This window comes from Postia placenta (genome assembly GCF_002117355.1).
Source record: "Postia placenta MAD-698-R-SB12 unplaced genomic scaffold POSPLAscaffold_3, whole genome shotgun sequence".
Taxonomy (NCBI): domain Eukaryota; kingdom Fungi; phylum Basidiomycota; class Agaricomycetes; order Polyporales; family Adustoporiaceae; genus Rhodonia; species Rhodonia placenta.
In genome coordinates, this window is record NW_020169834.1 from 2,749,433 (window position 1) to 2,769,537 (window position 20,105).

A 20,105-nucleotide genomic window follows, 5' to 3' on the forward strand; every position below is an offset into this window, starting at 1 on the left:
CTCACATAGAGCTCTGAACATGGCGCCTGGCGCACGGAAGGTCGCCGAGAGGCTAGTGCGGGGTAGCGATCACGGAAGCAAACAAAGATCGGGCTGCACGCGGAAGTATTCTCCAGCGTTTGCTCGCCCTCGCGTCGGACATGGCCACAATAGGGAACGGACCAGTATTTCACTACGCGACCCTTACGAGACCCAAGCTTCTCGCGTATCTGGCCCGTATATGAGGGCCAGTCTTGCTCTCTACTCCTCTGCCCCTCCTTTCTCTCCCCTCCCACCATACCCTCATTCTGATTTGCTTCGTACACCACGTATTCTACACTCTACGCTCATTCACGAATATACAACCCCTTGATGCGTGCTCCCGAGCCGCCATACCCCTCATTTACTCTCGTCATGTGTGCTGCCCTCAACGATACCGCTCGCCTTCCTGCCTACAGAGAGGCCCGTCGTCGCCGACACCACCCCTACACAAGGCCACCTCGCCGTCAGACGCCTGACTACCTGATGGTGTGTCGTTCTTCCTGATGAACAGGCCGCGGACATGTGTTGAGCTTAACACGACTGAATAGGACACGATTGACTACCGTGACGTAGACGAACGTGATGCCGTGGGTCTGATGCTTGACTCGCTCGTGAGGGTCAGCGTCTTTTTTGCTCGTGGTTCTGCTGATCAGTCCCTTCAGCCCAATGCTCCTGGGGCGGCCAGCGACTCTGCGATGATGAGCACTCAGGACGACACGATGCACCTGGACGAAGCTTTGCATGGCGTCAAGGCTGATAGGCAGGGGCGTCGTAGATTGTCGACACTGATTATTGTACGTGTCTTATGCATGAAGATGGTCGTCGAAGCTTATGCTATGTTTGCTGTGGCTTCAGGATCTTGCGCTCGCTGTTTGCCGGCGGTGCCAGGAAATGCGTCTTGTCAAAAAGTCATGCACAAACAGCGTAGACTTATTGGACTGAGCCGATATTAATCGGCCGTCTCTAAAATCATCAGGACTCTTGCTTCAACGCGAATTGATCTTGATTTTCTTGTCCTGCTCGTCAATATCGCTGCATTTGTACCTATAGAAATCGTCGAGTCTGTTTTTGCTTTGGAATTCTTCCATCTGGCATTTGTTGAAGTTATTGTCATCATAATCTTGGGAGAACCCATGAATGTATTATAAGGAAACTACACTTGCTCATGTCACAGCTAGAATATACTGGCTTTATCGTTGCATAGTCGTGGCCGCAATCATCAAGAAGTGACTCCTTGAGTTATTGATCCTGCCTTGTCTTGATCCCTGATCACCAGACATGGACTCATGTCATCATTTGCTACTATATGCGCCCAGAACCAGAACACGTTGCGACACCGCGATACAATCGGCTAAATCGGAATTATACGAGTGAGATCAGTCAATATTTTTGTGGGCGCTTTGCAGGGTGAGTTTCTAACGTATATCGGCCCAAGGGAGGGAGAGAATGACATTGACTTACCCCTCGACATGGCCGCGAGATCAGCACCTTCGGTACTGCAGGCCCATGGAACACTGCAGGCTCAGGAGACGATGACATTACACCGATCGATTGGGCAGCATCGGGTACCCTTGCGAGATGGATCGCGGTATCCCCGCTGATATGTCCAGGATTGTCTGTGCCAGCACGGCAGCATCGACATGTCGAGAGAACGGAGCGTGATGGCCCGAAAAGAGAACGAGAGTGCTGCCGCTCCTCCTCGGGGCAGCAGGCCCAGCCGAACGCAAGGACAGGGTGACCGATTGAGGGAGAGGAGTGACTCAAGCGGAGACGCCGTGCGGGCTGCTTACGCGCTACTATCACCCGAAGCACCAACGCAACACCGCGGCCGTCTGTTGCGTCCCTTCTTTATCTTTCAACTGATCTGTTCTGCTCTGCGTGCTTGAGAACACAGACGTCGAGGGTCAGACAATGGCCACGTCGTTCGCCGCATATGCATCTCAGTTCTTGAACAGACCGCAAGCCGGAGCATCCAGTCTGTCCTCCTCTCAACCTCTGTTCTTCTCCTTCTCAACCGACAACGGTTCTCGTGCAGGCAACCCTGATGAGGCAGATCTGGACGACTTGGACGACCCGCACTTGCGTGCGAGCGCAATGAGCAGGCACACTGCGGGCCATGAAGACGCACACGCGTATGGAGACGACGAGGACCCGTATCTCCGTCTCGACGAAGAGGAAGCTGGTCTGTCTCGGCATCAGTCGCAGTCAATACCTTTACTAGGAGCGTCAGTAGGAGAGAGCGCAAAGGGATGGCTCGCGCACGCTTCACCTCTGCGGTCACCATCGCCCTCCCTCTCGTCTTCGTCTGTCGACTCGGGACACCCACCACCAGATTTTATGACCACTTCTTCTAAGCTCCATGTTCGAACTGATCGACTGCAGCCACAACAACCATCATTACCACCTCCACCACGAGCCGAGGCCACCCTTTCACTAACAGAGTCTTTGCTGCCTAGAGATGGTCGCACACGACCCCTAGACATCTTCTCCCTGCCTGACCCTCGCTACGTCCCGCGAGGGCGGCGGAAATACAACGACTTTGTCTGGACAGCTCTGTGGTGTGCTGGGCTCAGCATATGTGCCTTCTTTTCCATCCTTGTGCTCTTCCTCACCCATCGTCCCCCTGGTGGTGGGGGCAAACTCCCCTATGTCACGTTTCTGCATACCATCCCACTGCTCACGATACTGATCGTCCTGAGTGCCGTTGTCGCGTATCTGCATGTTTATCTCCTACGGATATTTGTCAAGCCTGTCATGGTTGCTACTTCGGTGTTCATCCCAGCCACCCTGTTCATTTCGGCGATATGGGCATTTGTAGGCAGCTTCATGTGGGATGGCAATCAGGAACCAACTTGGGGAGAAACAGTCGGGTACGCCAATCACATTTGTAATGACATCACACCATTGCTGACACACTTCTAGCCTGCGCATCTTCTCGCTGGTACCATTGGTGCTATCTCTGTTGACCGCTCGCAAGTTGCTCGACCTCCCTCGAGACATCCATACTGCGTCCTCACTCCTCACGCTGACAACCCGTCTCCTTGTCGCCAACCCTTTTCTCCTGGCGCTCTCCCCCGCCGTCCTCCTCGCAACGCTCGTGGCGTCCATTCCATTTGTCACGCTTGCATTCCGCCTCCTGCTTGTTGGGTATGCCACCTCTCCAAACACCCAGTTCGAGTGGCACATCTATGGGTGGGCCAACTGGGCCATTGCAGGGACGGTTGGCATCTGGCTATGGAGCTGGGGCGTCGCGCGCGGCCTCCTGCGGGTGACCTGTGCGGGCGTCATCGGGGCGTGGTACTTCGCCGAGTAAGTACCCAGTTCGCAACGTTTCTAGTTCTGACTGACGTCTCGCAAGCCCCGCCCTGCCACCGCCCCCGCCTACCTCCACACACATAATCCACGCAGCGCTCACGCGTGCTACACAGCCTTCGCTCGGGTCTGTCGTCCTCTCGGCCCTGATTATCGCAGGTCTCCGCCTGCTCGGTCTCTTGACCGCTGGCCTTCGCACTCTCCCGTACTACTTGCCGCCGTATCTCCGCTTGCTAAGCGTCGGTGCTGGTATGGCCGTTGGCTACCTAGAGAACGTAACAGGAACGCTGAGCAAGTACGCATTGGTCTACATGGGCCTGACGGGCGATCCCTTCTTCCCGAGCGCACGACGCGCACGCGCGCTGACTGCGGCCGTGGAGAGTTCGTCGGTGGTGAACTATCGCAGACGGTTCAAGACCGAACGTGAGTTCCCCGCCTAACTATGTATATCAGGCCAATTCTCATTGTTGACTGCTGGCAGCGTCGCTGACTATCCTGACGGTTGCCCCTCTGACGCTCACGTTCCCGTTCGCTTTGGGCACGTATCTGTTCGTGGCACACACCCTAGACGCGCCGGATCAGGCATTGCCGGCCGCGCTGCTCGCGGGAGCGGTGACGGCTCTTGTTGGCCTATTCTGTGTTGGTCTGGTCAGAGACACGTGAGTTCACCCGTAAACGCATTTCACAGCGACACCCACTCATATTTCAAATCTATGACAGCGCGGATACACTGTACATCTGCTACTGCATCGACAAGGACGTGGGTGAGCGCCATAGGGACGAGGTATTTGAGGCAGTAAGTACTATAAATCATGACCATGTATTACTTAATGACGCCTGTTTCACCGTAGTTCGAGTACGAGAACCGAGGAACTCGATCTACGCAACAGCGTCGCCCGCAACAGTCGGCACCAGTCTCACACCAGCCGACATCAATCTCACAGCGGCCCCGCGAACGCTTGGAGCCGCACCCCCTGCCGCCTGTGCAACGAGAGGCAACACCAGATCCCTTCGAGGAGTCGCCCCTGGAGACGCGATCGCCACCCCTCCCTGACCCGCACTCGCCCGCGTCCTCGGGGCTAAACTCACAGACGAGGATGCCTTTGAGCAGACGCATGAGTGTGCTCCCTGAGCCGCTACTGAGCACGACGCTCCCGCCGCATCACGAGAGCGACGAGGAAGAGGGGGAGGAGTCGCAGCTGTTCCCTGGCTCCGATCTCTTCTGATGTTGCTCTAAGTCTGTGTCTGGATCGGCCTGTTTCTTGTTCCCGTCATTTGCTATTAGATGGTATGTCGCTCTCAGTGTTGAACGTCCAGGGCAAGATTCCATTACACGCATGTTCATGGTCGTGCATATGTACCTTGCTTGTAGTTCCTGTGATCATCCGCCGTCCTCGGACTCGCCCGCGAGCTAGCAATGCATGTAATATAAGTGCTACGTACATACTCAGTTGTAGTTCATTCCCTGGAGTCTTTGCAGTTCCGCGAGCTGCATGTCATTGTACGAGCCGCAAATGTTCCAATTAAGATGCCTGGCGCCTGTAAAGATCTATAACGTATATAACATTGTCTATTACTCATGATTGCATAAACTAAATAAAACACATCGAACCAAGCACATTGGCAGCAGATCAAAGCGTACAGCGCAGGACCTCTTACGAGCTCACTGCTTGTTGGTCACTCGACGTGCTCTGGACCTCCATGAAGTCCTGTATGCTGTCCACGATACGCAGCGTCGGCTTCATAGCGCCCCACACCTGCGACAGCACCGCCTGCTGCTGTGTGCGCAGCTGCTGTTCCACGCCCTCCCGCATCGCACCCAGCCCACGCATAGCGTCCTCGCGCCAGCGTGGTCGCATTTCCGCCTCAAACAGCGACACGAGATCATCTAGCGACGGCTGCGGCGGGAGCTGGGGCACGTCGGGACGCGGCGCCGTGAGGTTCTGCACCTGCTCGCGCAGCTTGCGCAGTTCCTGGGCGTCCGCCGCGAGCTGCGCGCGTTCTTGCGTCTCACTCTCTTCGAGCTAACGACGAAAGCGAAATAAAAAAGCGTGCGCGTGATGTAGTCAGCGACAAAGTACGGGGACATTCATCCGAGAGCAGAGAACCACGTACTTGCGAAATGCGCATCTTGAGCCCCTCGTTCTCTGTGCTCAGCGCGTACTGCTGCCGCCACCAGTTGTGGTCACGCGTCTGCAGCGTCTTCAGCTCCCCGCGCAGCCGCGCCAGCTCTGACGACGCCTCGCGCAGGCGGCGAGTGCACGCCCCGGGCACCCCCACGTCTGCATCCAGTGCTGGCACTGGAACAATCTCGCCGTCTTCCGTGGGTTCCGGGGGCACGGCAGCCTGCTCGATGCGCACGAGCGCCGCGTTGATGGCCGCCTGCGACGACGTCCGCAGATCCTGCAGGTATGTGTCGAGCTCGTCCGCGGTCACCTCGAGCCGCGCGAGCCGCTCCGAGACCTCGGCGACTGCGCTCTCGACCGGGTCCTGGGCATCGGTGTCGCCCGCGCGGCGCTTGCGCTTTGCCGGCACCTGCGGGGCGTCCTCCTCTGCAGGCGGTGCTGGCGGAGGCTGCGTCGCCTGTGCGCGCAGGGAGTCGACGTAGGGCCGCACCGCGTCCATCCACTCGCGCACCTCCACTGCGTACCGCTCTATATCCTCCGCCGCTGGGGGCGGTTCCGCGTCCGCGCCGACGCTCCCCGCGCGCGAGGGCCCGTCGAACGGGCTGATGCCGGGCGGGAACGCGGCGAGCGTGTTGATGGCGTCGCTGAAGCGCTTCTTCAGCCCCCCAAGGACGCGCTCGTGCTCGATCCGGAGGCCCTCGAGCCGCTCGATCATGCGCGGGGTCGCGCTGTGGAACTGCGGCGACTTCTGGAGGCGGCGGAGGCTGTCGCGCTTCGCCTCCGCCTCGGCGAGTTTCTGGTGGAGCGTGACGGCACGCTGAATGGCCCTGTCACCCGGGAGCGTCAGTAACTATGCGCGTGCGCAGATAGGGTATGGCAGACGCACTTGATGTATTTCTGCCATGGGTCCCGTGCCATAGAACTCGACGCCGATTGTGGCTCCTCTGTATTTGACGGCGAAGGAGACGCCGCGCGCGGGATGCCCGCGCCGAAGTCGCTGAACGTGTATGATGTCTTGCGCTCCGCGGTGCTGGGATTCAGGAGCGACGCAAACGGTGAAGCAGACGTGCTTGCTGCCGAAGATAGCACGTCGTAGGTCGACGGGATCGTGATGGATAGTTCTTCGCGGGCGGAACCACGCCGAGAGGGCGCAGGCCTGTCCGAGTGTTCTGACCGCACGGGGCTTGGCGGGTGAGGAAGAGTGGTTGTCTCAGGGGTAGGGCCTCCAGTCTGTTCCGGTGCGTTAGGCTGAGGTTGTTGAACTGCAACATCCTTGGCACTGGTGCTGGTGCTGGGCTCGGACGCGTTGCCCCATTTCCCAGACGTACTCACTGCAGTGAAGCCGAACGGGTCCTTGGGGGTCTCTGCCGCCTTGTCTTTCTCCTTCTCCTTCGTTGTCTCTGTTGCTGCCGTCCCCCACCCACCGCCAGAGCCCCATCCATCGCTGGTAGTGCTACTACCCCATCCTCCGCCCCCCGTATCCCCCCACCCGCCCGACGCGCTCTCTCCGCCACCAGTATTCCCCCACCCACTACCACTAGAAGCACCAGACCAGCCGGTATCTGGTGCCCCCCACCCTCCTCCCGTATCCGCTGAGTTGGTTGGACCTGTCGATCGCGCCTCTTGCGGGACGGACACAGCGCCCCACCCTCCGCTCGCATCGCTCGACCCCCACCCCTTTCCCCACGTCGGCTCCTGTTCTTTCTCCTTGTCTTTGGTCGTGGCACTTCGCGGGCCCGCAGGCAGGGGCTTGCTGAACCCCGAGCCGGATGCAGCGCTGGTGCTGCCGCCCCGGCCTTTACTCCAGCCACTATCGCCGGAGGGGTTGCCGAAGGGGGGCGTACCACCTCTGCCTCGCCCGCGGCCGCGCGGACCGCCGCCGGGCTGAATGGCAGGGATCAGTACAGAGAAGACGGTGGGAGATGGGGGCAGGACATACCGTATACTTGTGCTTGCTAGGCTGCGCAGAGGACCACATGGGCTCGCTGGGATGGACGAACTCGCAGCCGTTGCCGAGGCGCCTGCAGCCGCTGTTAATGGGCTCGCCGGCGTCGGTGTAGAACTGGATGGACGGTATGGGAAGAACGGCGAAGGGGCCATCGTGAGCGCGAAATCAGGGGGATAAATAGAGTTGAGCGCGCACCATACAGCGGACCAGAGGCATGACGTAAAAGAGCTAGCGACTGTGCGCTTCTGTCTGTGTCGATTGGCGGGGCGAATGTTCTGCGGGATGCAGGGTTCATGGACGGAGTGCGCGGGGAAGCGTCGAGGGCGGCCTGGCCCTGGACAATGTCGTTTGCCGACGAATGGCCCGGGCTCTCCGCGGCAGTCCCTGTCGACGACGGGGCCTGCGCTGAGGCCGGGAATGTGGTTTGACGAAGGGTAGTGGGAGAAGAAGTGCCGCTGAGCAGGCGCAGAGGACGGCGAATGCAAGAAATAAGCTGGATACGAGACAGGATCCAACGGCAATCGACGATCGAGATCGAGGACAACGGCACAACTAGCTTCGTCGCTGCAGCCGCCGGCGACGACGACTCGATGGGCGATGACAATGAGGTGCCGCAGTCTTTGTGCCTGCTTTGAGTGTCTGCCTCGTGGTCACCGCCGTCTCATGATCAGAGCGAATCTCACCGCTAATGGCCCTCCTGCTATTGCGCTCGACTTTGCATCCGCACTGCGATAGACTCGGAGTTCTCTTGATGACCGCCCGCATCAGTACATGTCGTGTTTCACCACAGACCACTGACATCAAAATCACACCGCAAATCACTCGGGGCTTTTAGCGACACGCGAGTCTAAAGACAGTGCAATCGTATTGTCGCAGCGACAACGTGTGTAGTCCTGGTAAGTAATCTACACTATCCAGCCCGCAGTATATAACAAGCCTACAAAGACAGGAATGCCGTAAATGCCGTGCTGAGGACTTCTCCATCCGTCAGTGAGTCGTATCGCGTGAATGGTACAAGTCGGTACAGAGAATGCAGGTGTCGCACGGAAAGCAAGATCGAAAGAGCAAGGGGTGGCGGAGAAGCCGGAGCAAGGTGGTACAGCGCATCAGGGTGGGTTTCAACATATGCCGTCAATGAGGAGCGAATAGAAAATCAAGCAATAAAAGCGATAGGATCCGAAAGGGTCAAGCTCAGCACGTCAAGGGCATTGCACATCGTAATAAATGTCCACCACAATCCACCAGGGATCACCACCACCGAGCCGGTGCCGGCATGCGTGGCCGCGGCTTACGCACGATCGCGACAGTTTCTTCTTCAGGCTCGGGGATCACAGGTTCCTCGGTGATGACCTCTACAGCAGTCGTCCGCGGAATGTGAGTCGTGGATGAGGAACGCGACAACATTTGCGGCGTAGGCGTCGCGGCCCGGCGAGTGCTGGCGGGCGGAGGAGCGATAACCTCCGTAGGAACTGTGTAACGTTGCGTGTGCGTGACCGTCCTGACCTCAGTCGCCATCTCGTAGGCTGTTTCGGTCACAATAAGTGGGGGAGGAAGAGCGTCGAAAAGGGGAACCTGAGGAGGGAAAAGAGACAATCAGCAACTATTGGTTAGCACAAAGAGGGGAGTGCAAACTGATAGCCCGTCTGCGTTCGCGTGTCACGGTAAAGTGACGACGTGAACGTATCGTATCACGTGGGACGCGTCTCCGAGACGCGTTACACAGCGATCGATCGAAGATCGGAGACGAGTCGAACAGACGGGCTACCAGATGGCAAGAGGACAAGGGGGACAAAGCTTGAAACACCGTTATCCCCCAAGCCCGGCGACGAAGGAGGGGGGAGGATGCGACGGAGACAACGAACTTGTACATAAAAGCAGGACAAAATAGATAAATTGTCGGCATATGGAGGAATCCCCCTTCGTCTCAGAGCTCGGAGCGGCGCTGGGGGTAGGGAGGCGGAGGCGGTGGTACCTTGGGATTCCGTCTCGGCGGCGGCGCAGGTTCATAGACATACTCCTCTTCGAGGGCCGGTTGGTCATCATTGAGAGCCCTGGGATGGGTTAGACGAGCGAACACGAATGAAGACATGTCACATACATTAACTGCTCCATAATCCAGCTCTCGCGACGAGACGCGTCGTGTTCGCGTCGGTTGACCTGTTCCTCACGCCTGCTGATCTCGCGCTCACGCTCAGCAATTTTAAGCTCGCGGTCCAGGATATCTTCCGCGCGAATGCGCGCCTGATCCCACCACCCGGGCGGGGTGAGCGACTCCTCCTTCACGACCTCCTTGATAACCGTCTGAATGGGAGGCGGAGGCTCGGTGACCTTCTCGACAACCGTAGGGCAGACCGGGCAAACGACAGGCGCCTGGTTCGCGATCACGCCGCCAGGTGCACCTGCGAGGATCTCGGCCTCGCGACGCGCAACCTCTGCTTCACGAACGGCGATGTTACTCTCACGCGCGAGGAGAGCCTGTGTGCGCTTGGGCGAGAGGTAGCCTAGTAGTCCTCCGTTGTCGGCTGGGTTGGCTCCAGGCTCGCTGGGAATAGCAGCAGCAGGGTTGCGCCCGGCCTGAGTAGACGGTAGCGAGAGCATAACGGCAAGGACGGCGAGGACGAGGGACAGGACGAGGAGGAGCGTGGTGGACGAGATTGTACGACGGCTACGTCGGGAGGAACTGCTGCGCTCGCGCTCGCGCTCCCGTTCTCTATGCGAAGAGGAAGGTTGGGCCATCCTGACGCTAACGGAGTTCGAGGGCGACAAGGATGTGGAGGTAGCGGCTCTAAACGTGGACGTAATGGTGAAAACGGGACGGAGGGTGGGCGTTACGCGTGTTCAGTTTTCAGGATGAAGTCTGAATAGTGGCTGAATTTTACGACAAGGAGGCAAGGCAAGAGGGAGAAGATGGAGGGGAGGGATGAGCCGGACGGTCTCGTATGTTGACTTTTGAACATTGTTTCCTATTTGGGAGACCTGGTGTGCAAATAGGAATAAATAATCAACACGTGTCGAGAATTGATTGTTCGCCGTGCGTCACGTTAGCTCGGTCACCCCTTGGAGGGAATTCCATGCGGTCCCGCCTCGTGTACTGCGCGCCGCTTCAAGGGCTGCAGAGCCTCAAGGCGCGATTTGGGCCCCGATAAGCTCAGGAAAGGGGACCAGGATGCGTCTGCAGGGTCGTGACCGCGTGATCGTGACGTGGCAATAGGTCACACGCCTGCAGAGGCGCGGCCACACGTGTGCAACGCGTTCATCACGTCGACGCGTTTTCTCTCAACCCCGACGCCGAGCACGAACTGGTATCGCCTTCGCCTCCGATGTCTCAGCTCCGCAGATTCGCACAGACGAACAACGCTACGGTGGGGACGTCGACCCCTCGGCGTGGCAGTACCTCTGCGTCGCCAGCGTCGGTGCCCTCGACGCCTCTCCGAGGCACTCCAGTCCCTGTTACGCCGCGCACTCGCCTTGTGTACCCGATTTCGCCGGCTACGTCTCCTTCGATATCAGCATCCACACCATTTGACTGGGAGGCAGCGCGTTCACAAAGGCCACCTCCGTACGCCACCCCACTTCAGGGAAAACGTGTCAGAGGGCTCCGGCAGAGCGAGGTGGGCACACCGGGTGCGGCATCGCCCGGACCTCTAACACCCGGAGGCAAAAGGAGTCAGCGTGTTGTACGCAAGAAAGGCTTGGTTGAGCGGTGCGTTTCCTTCCCATAACTTCAACGTGGACAGCCTTATGCTCCAACTTAGTCGATGATAACCGCACAGGATCTCCTCCATTCCGTCCGAGATAGCCTTCCAGATATCACTTTTCCCGCATAATGTCCCCCTACCCTCTTCGGTAACGTCGGCATATCTCCTTGGTGGATTTCTGCACTTTCTGCATCTATGCGTACGCGTCGCGCGCATCAGCAGGGTGCCAGATTCAGATCTCGGCTGGGAAGACATGTATAGGGAGGGAGAAGGGGATTCTTGGTTTGACTGGGTAAGGGAGCGTGCCCGTGCAGGCTATGTGTGAATCTCACTGCTCTTACAGACAATACCAACAGCCACCATCCTTTTCAGTGCTGCGGTCCTCAATACGCTGTATCTTTTCACACGCACCCGGATATATCAGCTCACTCTTGCCTCAGACCCAGTTTCGTCCCCGCACGCTGCTTATGTCTCTCGCCCGCGCGTTGTCCGACCCCAAGACGACAATGAGCCCCCCAGGCGGCGCATACAACTAGGATCTCTCGCACTGTCTTTGCTCTCACATCTCGGGCGCGCCCTCATGCTCTCGATACGCTTCCTGCTGAACTTGAGCCCGCCAAAGGCACGTGAACAAACTATCAGAGGCATCAACTCGACAGAGCGCATACAGCAGCTTGAGGTCTGGACTCCCGGCGAATTAGAGAGCACGCTGTTCGCAATCTACTCTCCCGTCCATGCCCTGCTGTGGACAGCGGTCACGAGCGCAAATTGGATGCTTATATGCTGCATCATGGGGACGGTGAGCGTGCAGATGAGGGCGATGACGCGTGCCTATGAAACATTACTGAAGGACCGCGCTATTATCGCCGCTGAGGTGTTGCATGAATATGACGAAAAGGCAAGTCCTCGCAAGCTCATCTATGCGATATCTGCTTACCGAAGAGTATCATTATAGTTCGTGTATCCGCGCGTTATGCCCGTCCGCAAAGACGCCGCCGTTATGACCCATCAGTCCGAAATGGTCGACGTTTGGACCAACTAAACCACATTGTATCTTTCACATTGGTATTCCAGGGACAATCGTCTTGTCACGCATGCATTACACGTTCACACAGCAGTTTCTGCGCGCATTGTGGGAAATCATGAAACGATGAATTTGAGCGCATGTACAAAACGACATATTCGGCAAGCCCAGAAGTTGACCAGACTCACAGCGCAAGGCATGATTTGACGAACTGAATTCCGTCCAAGGCCGCTTCATCGCTTGCAGTTCAACCACTGCGAAAGTGACAACAAATCGATAATCAACGCCATTGCGTGCGCGATCATCTCGTCGAACAAATATGATAGCAAATAAAGCATAACCAAATTCATCTCACGGTGTAAGGTGCGGTGTGTATTTACTTATGATACATGTATGGGCTCTCCCAAGATTATGATGACAATAACTTCAACCAACGCAAGATGGAAGAATTCCAAAGCAAAAACAGACTCGACGAATTCTATAGGTACAAATGCAGCGATATTAACAAACAGGACAAGACAAGCAAGATCAATTCGCGTCAATTCGCGTTAAAGCAGCAGTCCTGATAATTCTAGAGATGGCAGCTCAGTCTAATAAATCCACGCTGTTAGTGGATGACTTTTTGACAAGACGCATTCCCTGGCACCGTCGGCAAACAGCGAGTGCAAGATCCTGAAGCCACAGCAGACATAGCATAAGCTTCGACGACCATCTTCATGCATAAGACACGTACAATAATCAATGTCGACAATCTACGACGCCCCTTCCAATCAGCCTTGACGCCATGCAAAGCTTCGTCCAGGTGCATCACGTCGTCCTGAGTGTTCATCATCACAGAGTCAGCGGCCGCAGGAGCAGTGGGCTGAAGGGACTGATCAGCAGAACCACGAGTAAGAAAGACGCTGAACCTCACGAGCGAGTCAAGCATCAGACCCACGGCATCACGTTCGTCTACGTCACGGTAATCAATCGTGTCCTACCAGTCATAGTAACTTCAACACATGTCTGTGGCCTGTTCATCAGGAAGAACGACACACCATCAGGTAGTCAGGCGTCTGACGGCGAGGTGGCCTTGTGTAGGGGTGGTGTCGGCGACGACGGGCCTCTCTGTAGGCAGGAAGGCGAGCGGTATCGTTGAGGGCAGCACACATGACGAGAGTAAATGAGGGGTATGGCGGCTCTGGAGCACGCATCAAGGGGTTATATATTCAAGAATGAGTGTTGAGCGTAGAATACGTGGTGTACGAAGCAAATCAGAATGAGGGTGTGGTGGGAGGGGAGAGAAAGGAGGGCCAGAGAGCGAGACTGGCCCTCATATACGGGCCAGATACGCGAGAAGCTTGGGTCTCGTAAGGGTCGCGTAGTGAAATACTGGTCCGTTCCCTATTGTGGCCATGTCCGACGCGAGGGCGAGCAAACGCTGGAGAATACTTCCGCGTGCAGCCCGATCTTTGTTTGCTTCCGTGATTGCTATCCCGCACTGGCCTCTCGGTGACTTTCCACTGCGTCAGGAACGATGCGTAGATGCCCATGAGGAAAGAACTGCAAGCATTCATGTCAACGAGATGATACAGTCCTGCACTCAATTAGTAAGGTGAGGACATCAATTCACCGTTTGAGTATCGTCATGTCTATCCCCAGCCCAGAAAGCACTCGATCCCGTTAAGGATACGCCCGTTGACAACGAGGAGAGTGTATAATCAGGCCTGAGAGACCAGGTAACCTCTGGTGTGAGGCTGCCAACATATCACCCGCGCGCAAGAGGGCGAAGCTGGGTGCTATTCCCCTCTAGCAGCCCAGATTGCCGCCACAAGGGATCGTATACTCCCTTCTTACGGGAGAGTATCACGCTAGACTGGGGATGCGAACCACGCACACAGAAGAGCCATGTTGTCCCTGAACGTTAGGATGCGCACAACTGGTGAGGTCCAATCCTCCTCTCCCAATATATCATTACGAGTTCCAATAGTACCAAGGGGATCTGTGCCCTATAAATCACCAACCCTGCCCCCTTGCTCCCAAGGACAGCATCACATTGTAGCATAATCACCATCGACGTGCCGTTCGCCCGCCTACGTGACGTCGGGTCACACTCGCGTCATGTGACAATATAGACAGCCGCCGCGTGACACGGTGAGTTTCTGTCTTCAATCAAACCACTATATCCTCCGCTGAATGTGTGTGCATGAAGAATACAGAAGATGATAACAAGACGAAGAATCAAGAACAGACAGAAGTACGGCAACTTGGAACATATCAGGCAGACACGAGATCAGTACGCGAGTAGGCAAGAGCAGACGAGTCAACGCGCTGGGGTAGAAGGCCAACATAGACGTGCCACAATCCGAAAAACGTACCTGTCATAACAAACCAATGCTGCAGGAATGTATGATCGTTTCCTGCGACGCCAATGCAACACTGCCGTGTGAGGGACAAGAGTGCTTCGCCCGAAGACCAATAATTGCCAGCCAAGATTGCGACCAATGTCCAGAAGGAAGATAGAGTGTGCAGGTCAATTCGCCATACACTGAGTGCAGTGAGCAGCAAAGCCGAACGGTGAAGCGGATGCGAATTTTCGATGCTGAATTTTGTGAGTACCTTGAGCCCAGTGCACCGCGCAAGCCGGGACGGCGATGAGGGCACTCAGCTCTGGTGTGGCACCCATCGAGGACGCGACCATCACACACGTAGGTGAGTGGGGGCAGGTGGGGGCGCGTTCGTGCCCTTGTCGCAGGTGGCAACAGAGAAGTCAGGCCGTAGTTTCAAGCGCAAGCATCAGGACCGCCAGCCGACCAAGCCTTTGATCGAGTCTGCTCGCCATGACGCTCGCCCTGCTCGTTCAAATCAAGCAGCAAACCGTGGTGAGTCTGTGAAGCCAGATGGGATTATATTCCGACAAGAAAGCAGACAAGGCGTGCAGGAAGCTTAGTAAAGGTGGTCGAGATGGTCGCTCTTGGCCAAGCGCGTCCACGAAACTCCGCAACCGCCACGGCCACGGAGGACACCGACTGGCCGCTCCCGCTCTTTTCATATCGTAGGCTGCTATCCACCTGCATTTGCTCTACGCTATGACTTCCCCAGAACAGCCATTTGCCCCTCTTGACCCAGTTTCATGATCGTCTAGCCGCTATTGTCATCTCTGCTCAACTATTCAATTCGATCCGAGAAAATACGCCGGTGTTCTCACTTCACCAGAAACCGTGCCGCGATTTCACGGACGCTTCCGGTCACAGCCACATTGGACGAGGCATAACGTACTCCATCTCTGTGGGCATTCTCTGCTCAAGTCGACTTTCATCTGAGAGGGCGCTGGAGATCTTCCGGTGCAACGGACCCCGTCCCTGCGCTCACCCTACGTGCGCTGTAATCCTGAAAGCATACCAAGGTTTCTGGTATCAAGCACGAATCTACAGGCAGTGTTGTTGAGGGGTTGAGAGTCACACATGGTCAATCATATACCGTAAGGTTGCTCGATACTTGTTTGGATCTACTTCTGTGCGTGGTAGGTTCTTCAAAAAATCTGTATGATCTCTCAGCCTCGGCAGTCGAGAAATTCGCAGTTTGAAGAGGCTATTGGCCTCTATGGGCAGATACACAGTCAAGGGGCGTACCACAATACCGTTGTGGGGTAGTATGTTTTCGGGCTCAACGGTCTGTGCGGAATTACATAAAGCCGGCTTCACACAGCGAGGCGTGCGCACGTAGTAAGTGACCTTAGTGTTGATGCTCATGACCCCCTCGATCAACCTATCGAGTACTTATATGTCAATTTAAGCTATCATACAAGGCCACGAAATCCCACTGGGATTTTCGCGTATGGTAGCCGAGCATTCCACGCCTGTGCATCATCAAGACTGCATGGAGCCTTCTACGAAAATGCCCCTGCAGGATCGCATTCCTCATCATGTCCTGATGCCTTTATTCTGTTGAAGGAAGTTGAAGATGCGAATGTTAGTGTACGTTCCCAACCTGTGGAATATCCTGAGTTTTCTCCTCCGAGTCGCTGGAATCCATTCTATCCAATCCTGCCAGTGTTGTCAGTAATAGCTATCTTGTGTAATATTCTAGATAATTGCATAGTTGACATTTCGCTAGAGCCGTCCTTTCGCTTTCGAGTTCAAAGTAAGCTTCATGGTACCCCGGGCCATTACGGTGCGGCAAGTCGCGTCTGTGGCGGGTACATCTGGCACGTGTCCCGCGTTCTTGTGCCACAATTACCTGTTACTTCGACCACATCAACATTCTCCACACCTAATACCTGCGGCCCTCGCGATTCCCACTGGCAGACCTTACGAAGTCAACTGAGAGCATTGTATACGTGTCCATATAAGGCGACCGAAGGTACAGGAAACACCGAGATTGACTGCGAGTAAGTGGTTTACTTGTCCCCATTTGTTAACTTCTATATGACGTCTAGCAGCTCTCACAGCGTATGGTGCAGCCTTACAGACCCTCCAGAATCCTTGCAGATCTCAAGCACGCGCCTTGTGCACACTCGTAGCATGCACCGCCTCATAATGGATCACGACGAGCATGAGCACGTCCTGGATCTCTCTGACGTTGTCCATGACGAGCCGCTGGTCGACGACGACATCCAGCACTTCTCCAGTTCTACATCCGAAAGCATGTCGCCTCGCTCGTCTGAACACTTCTCACCTGGAGGGCTTTCCCTCGACGCTGAGCTAGAAGCCTTGCACGACTCTGGCCCAGACGCCCATTCTCATGGTCACCTATCCCTTTCTGGCCCAGGCGTTCCTTCTTTCTCCGTCGAACAGCTTGAACGCGAAATTACGAGCCTTTTTGACCAGAATACATCAAGTATCAACCTACCAGGATTGGCTGCAGTCCTGCAGGCAGCACATGCTCAGGCGGAAGAGAAGGAGCGTGCAGCTGAAGCACTAGCCGCCAGGAATCCGGAGTTCGCGCGGTGTCGGGAGGAGGAAGAGCATGTAAAGAACCGAACACGGACGGCACCCGCATTCCACTCTCTGACCGCCGACGAGGACATCCTCCTGACTGGCAGAAGCGGTTCTGCCAGCGGACACACGACGGACGGCTCTGAGTACTTGTATGATGATGAAGGAGAAAGCGAGAGAGGGGATGACGGACCAGACTCTGCGGTGAGACATCCATCGCCACTCATTGCTCCAGACCCCAGCACAACAGGCGCGTCGTCTCCGATCTCAGAGGACTACCCAAGCTTGAATGACATATTCACCCACTATACAAATTTCGATCGTGATGATGACGATCCTGTCCGTGTGCATGACGAGGAACTGGACGATACACGCTCGTCTGTAGCGGACCATATCTCGTCTTTGCCACCCTACGAACGATTCTCGCCACCCGCTTCATCTGGCCCTGGTCCATCTTACGGCGCTCTGAGGCACGATACTTTGAGTCCAGAGCTCGAGCAGCCTGTCGCGTCGACGTCGTCGGGGCCGGGAACGGCTAGTGAAGGGGAAGAACCACCAGCCAAAAAGCCCAGGGAAAGAAGAAGGCGGGAGAAGGTGGTTCAGGTGCATACCTGCGAGAAATGTTCGAAGACATTCACACGTCGGAGTGATTTGCAACGGCACAATCGCATCCATACCGGCGAGCGGCCGTTCATTTGCCCAGAAGATGGCTGTGGCAAGACATTCATACAGGTGAGCATGGCAACTGCCACACGTTACGAGTAGCTTGCTCATTTGTTCTCTCCGCTGCCGCCTAGCGCTCCGCGTTGCATGTCCACCTCCGTGTGCATACTGGTGAAAAACCGCATGTATGCGAGTACCCAGGATGTGCACGGACCTTTGGCGACTCGAGTAGTCTGGCGCGACATCGGCGGACCCATACTGGCAAGAGACCGTATAAATGCGAGGATCCCATGTGCGAGAAGACCTTTACGCGGCGTACGACATTGACTGCGCACATGAGAACGCATGATCCATCCTGGGAGCCTGATCCAAACATGTGCGTACATCCTTGTAACACAGAAAGACCACTCGTGAGAGGACATTGATGGCGAAACTTTCCGAAATCCACCGCTTACATCGTATTGACTTCTACTTGGCAGAAAATACAATTTCAAGGCAAAGCGGATAAAGCTGGACAGCGGCGACGAGGATGAAGTGCTCGAAGCGTCAGTGCGCACAATCTCGGCTCTCCTTGCTCAGAGCAATCCGGTAGCGCAGCTCTCCCGTGCGAGAGCGCCAGAGGTTGAGCCTCAAATAGCTGCGAATATGGCCGGGGGACTGTCCGCTATGTTGGGACAAGCTCACGCGCAAGCGTACGAGGATGACGAGGACGAGGACGACTACGAAGACGAGGACGAGGACGAAGAAGAAGACGCGGACGCAAGCATAGATACCGTCCGGCCAGACACCATAGGTGCTCAAGGTGGAAAGGACCCTGGTGCCCGTCGTGCGGAGGAGATCGACTCGAGTGTGCTGGAGGGGCTCGTGGGTGAGGATGACCTGGGTTTCCCCATCCCTCTTCGGATGCGGAAGGGACATTCCGGCAATGTATCATCCACTGCCGCTATGACTGGTAAGCGGAAACGATGAACTTCATTGTCTTTACGGGGACGTTCTGTTGCGTGAGTGGCTTAGTGTGATGGGGAATGTAATAACGGAAACTGACTAATGTTAATTGATGAATAAACGAAGGCTCCTTACTGGCATTTTATTCCCTATGGACGATCTCAGACGCAGCATCCTGGAGTCTGTGCCGGATTGATCGTTTGAATCCCCTCTGTAGGACCTTCAGGACGAAGCTCACATGGCGGAGACACGGTCATCGACGAGCACTCATAAACACGTTGGGACTATATGCGGCTTGGCATACGATGGACGTTCGTAGACGAGGCGTCCTCCGAAAGCTCGTCCGGACGTTGTGGTTCATGGCACGCTGCCATTGCGATTGTCACACTATGCGCTCATATCCTCGTCTGTTGTCATGCGGATCAATGCAGCTTTTGGCCGACGACATGCCGAGTTCATTTCGCTTTGGACGGGACGTCTGATCACGTTGGTCTTGCAATGTTCATTTGCTCAAGCGAGGGCCAACGCGTGAGCTCTTGCGTTTGCTTAACTCCGACGTGTACACTATCAGCAAGTCTGAATTGTGATAACTATTTGTAGGTTGTCAACCTATCCATATGAGCGGTCGCCAACAATCTGCTCTCGCGTTCAAGTATCCAGATAACCCTGCAGACGTCTACCCACACACTTCAGAATACGAAGATTCGCCCCAGGACACAGGCTAAGTGACCTCGAATAATCGACGAGTCACCCCATGCTTGACTTCACGACATCATCAATTGTCTGGACCAGATGCATCAAGCCATGCAAGCATGAACCAGACTGCAATATCCGGCATTGGTAGAGTATACATGGTGTACATTTTGTTGCGGGTCGACCGTTGAGTTCGCTAACGTACAAGCTTCACAACCATCTAATGACGCTCTGGTGAGTTTGTTGCGTTCGATCTTCGACTTTCGGCCAGTTTCTCCTTCAACTGTAACTCTTCAGTGCATGATCAGCGGAACTGAACACTTCGAGCCTTCCGCAACTTTGCTAGTCTGCTTTGATCTGCAAAGTGCCGGCCGCCGGTCCACTACAATATCTCACATGTACTCACATGGAGGCGAGAAAAGAATTGCCCAGTTGTAATAGCCACGCTGTGATAGTATGTTATTACTGGTACTTTTGGTAGGAGCTTGAGCAGACAGAAACTGTGCCACTGCATTCGGTTCGGTCCGCTCATGTAGCAGTAATGATTATGTAATTATATGTGTGCCCATATACTATCGGCCCAATGGTCTAGTAGTATGATTCGCGCTTCGGGTTTTCATCTATATGCGCGAGGTCCCGGGTTCAATTCCCGGTTGGGCCCCTTATGTTTTTGTTTCTTCTTCTGTTGTTCGGCAATCGTAATCACACAAGGTAATGGTCTCAAAGGAATATGTTTATGGGAGACAGAAGGGCACTTTG

General features: G+C 55.6%; 9 protein-coding genes and 1 non-coding gene across 10 annotated transcripts; 7 read left to right on the forward strand and 3 right to left on the reverse strand.

Annotated features, from left to right (window-relative positions):
- Positions 1–351: 351 nt before the first annotated feature.
- POSPLADRAFT_1054264 (hypothetical protein) lies at positions 352–963 on the forward strand (the record flags this gene model as incomplete). Its single annotated transcript, XM_024480501.1, has 4 exons — positions 352–507; positions 570–632; positions 684–815; positions 877–963. The coding sequence occupies 4 exons, from the start codon at positions 352–354 to the stop codon at positions 961–963; spliced, it is 438 nt and encodes a 145-aa protein (XP_024342319.1).
- Positions 964–1,661: 698 nt separating this feature from the next.
- Positions 1,662–4,802, forward strand: POSPLADRAFT_1065274 (hypothetical protein; the record flags this gene model as incomplete). Its single annotated transcript, XM_024481923.1, has 7 exons — positions 1,662–1,851; positions 1,916–2,891; positions 2,944–3,330; positions 3,380–3,756; positions 3,815–3,992; positions 4,054–4,129; positions 4,185–4,802. 7 exons carry the CDS (start codon positions 1,662–1,664, stop codon positions 4,557–4,559), a joined length of 2,559 nt encoding a protein of 852 aa, XP_024342320.1. The 3' UTR covers positions 4,560–4,802.
- Positions 4,803–4,988: 186 nt separating this feature from the next.
- POSPLADRAFT_1044876 (hypothetical protein) lies at positions 4,989–6,730 on the reverse strand (the record flags this gene model as incomplete). The annotated part of the gene is made up of 4 exons (XM_024478629.1): positions 4,989–5,357; positions 5,449–6,309; positions 6,342–6,615; positions 6,639–6,730. The coding sequence occupies 4 exons, from the start codon at positions 6,728–6,730 to the stop codon at positions 4,989–4,991; spliced, it is 1,596 nt and encodes a 531-aa protein (XP_024342321.1).
- A 1,458-nt stretch (positions 6,731–8,188) lies between these two features.
- Positions 8,189–10,319, reverse strand: POSPLADRAFT_1065275 (hypothetical protein; the record flags this gene model as incomplete). The annotated part of the gene is made up of 4 exons (XM_024481924.1): positions 9,506–10,319; positions 9,380–9,458; positions 8,704–8,979; positions 8,189–8,254 (listed from the first exon to the last, which is right to left on the reverse strand). The coding sequence occupies exons 1-4, from the start codon at positions 10,141–10,143 to the stop codon at positions 8,189–8,191; spliced, it is 1,059 nt and encodes a 352-aa protein (XP_024342322.1). The 5' UTR covers positions 10,144–10,319.
- A 408-nt stretch (positions 10,320–10,727) lies between these two features.
- Positions 10,728–12,147, forward strand: POSPLADRAFT_1044878 (hypothetical protein; the record flags this gene model as incomplete). The annotated part of the gene is made up of 4 exons (XM_024478630.1): positions 10,728–11,110; positions 11,181–11,397; positions 11,449–12,003; positions 12,061–12,147. The coding sequence occupies 4 exons, from the start codon at positions 10,728–10,730 to the stop codon at positions 12,145–12,147; spliced, it is 1,242 nt and encodes a 413-aa protein (XP_024342323.1).
- A 345-nt stretch (positions 12,148–12,492) lies between these two features.
- Positions 12,493–13,331, reverse strand: POSPLADRAFT_1039126 (hypothetical protein; the record flags this gene model as incomplete). Its single annotated transcript, XM_024477493.1, is given in 5 exon segments — positions 12,493–12,668; positions 12,679–12,801; positions 12,863–12,994; positions 13,043–13,105; positions 13,167–13,331. Coding segments are annotated over 4 exon segments (433 nt in total), but the record flags the coding sequence as incomplete, so codon positions are not given.
- A 3,056-nt stretch (positions 13,332–16,387) lies between these two features.
- On the forward strand, positions 16,388–17,777 carry POSPLADRAFT_1069433 (hypothetical protein; the record flags this gene model as incomplete). Its single annotated transcript, XM_024482346.1, has 2 exons — positions 16,388–16,498; positions 16,550–17,777. A coding segment is annotated over exon 2 (1,146 nt), but the record flags the coding sequence as incomplete, so codon positions are not given.
- Positions 17,778–17,884: 107 nt separating this feature from the next.
- On the forward strand, positions 17,885–18,133 carry POSPLADRAFT_1134108 (hypothetical protein; the record flags this gene model as incomplete). Its single annotated transcript, XM_024484435.1, has 1 exon — positions 17,885–18,133. A coding segment is annotated over one exon (249 nt), but the record flags the coding sequence as incomplete, so codon positions are not given.
- A 220-nt stretch (positions 18,134–18,353) lies between these two features.
- Positions 18,354–18,677, forward strand: POSPLADRAFT_1044879 (hypothetical protein; the record flags this gene model as incomplete). The annotated part of the gene is made up of 1 exon (XM_024478631.1): positions 18,354–18,677. One exon carries the CDS (start codon positions 18,354–18,356, stop codon positions 18,675–18,677), a length of 324 nt encoding a protein of 107 aa, XP_024342327.1.
- A 1,246-nt stretch (positions 18,678–19,923) lies between these two features.
- POSPLADRAFT_t40 lies at positions 19,924–20,007 on the forward strand. The gene has a single exon. It is a non-coding gene; the product is annotated as a tRNA-Pro (tRNA).
- Positions 20,008–20,105: the final 98 nt, after the last annotated feature.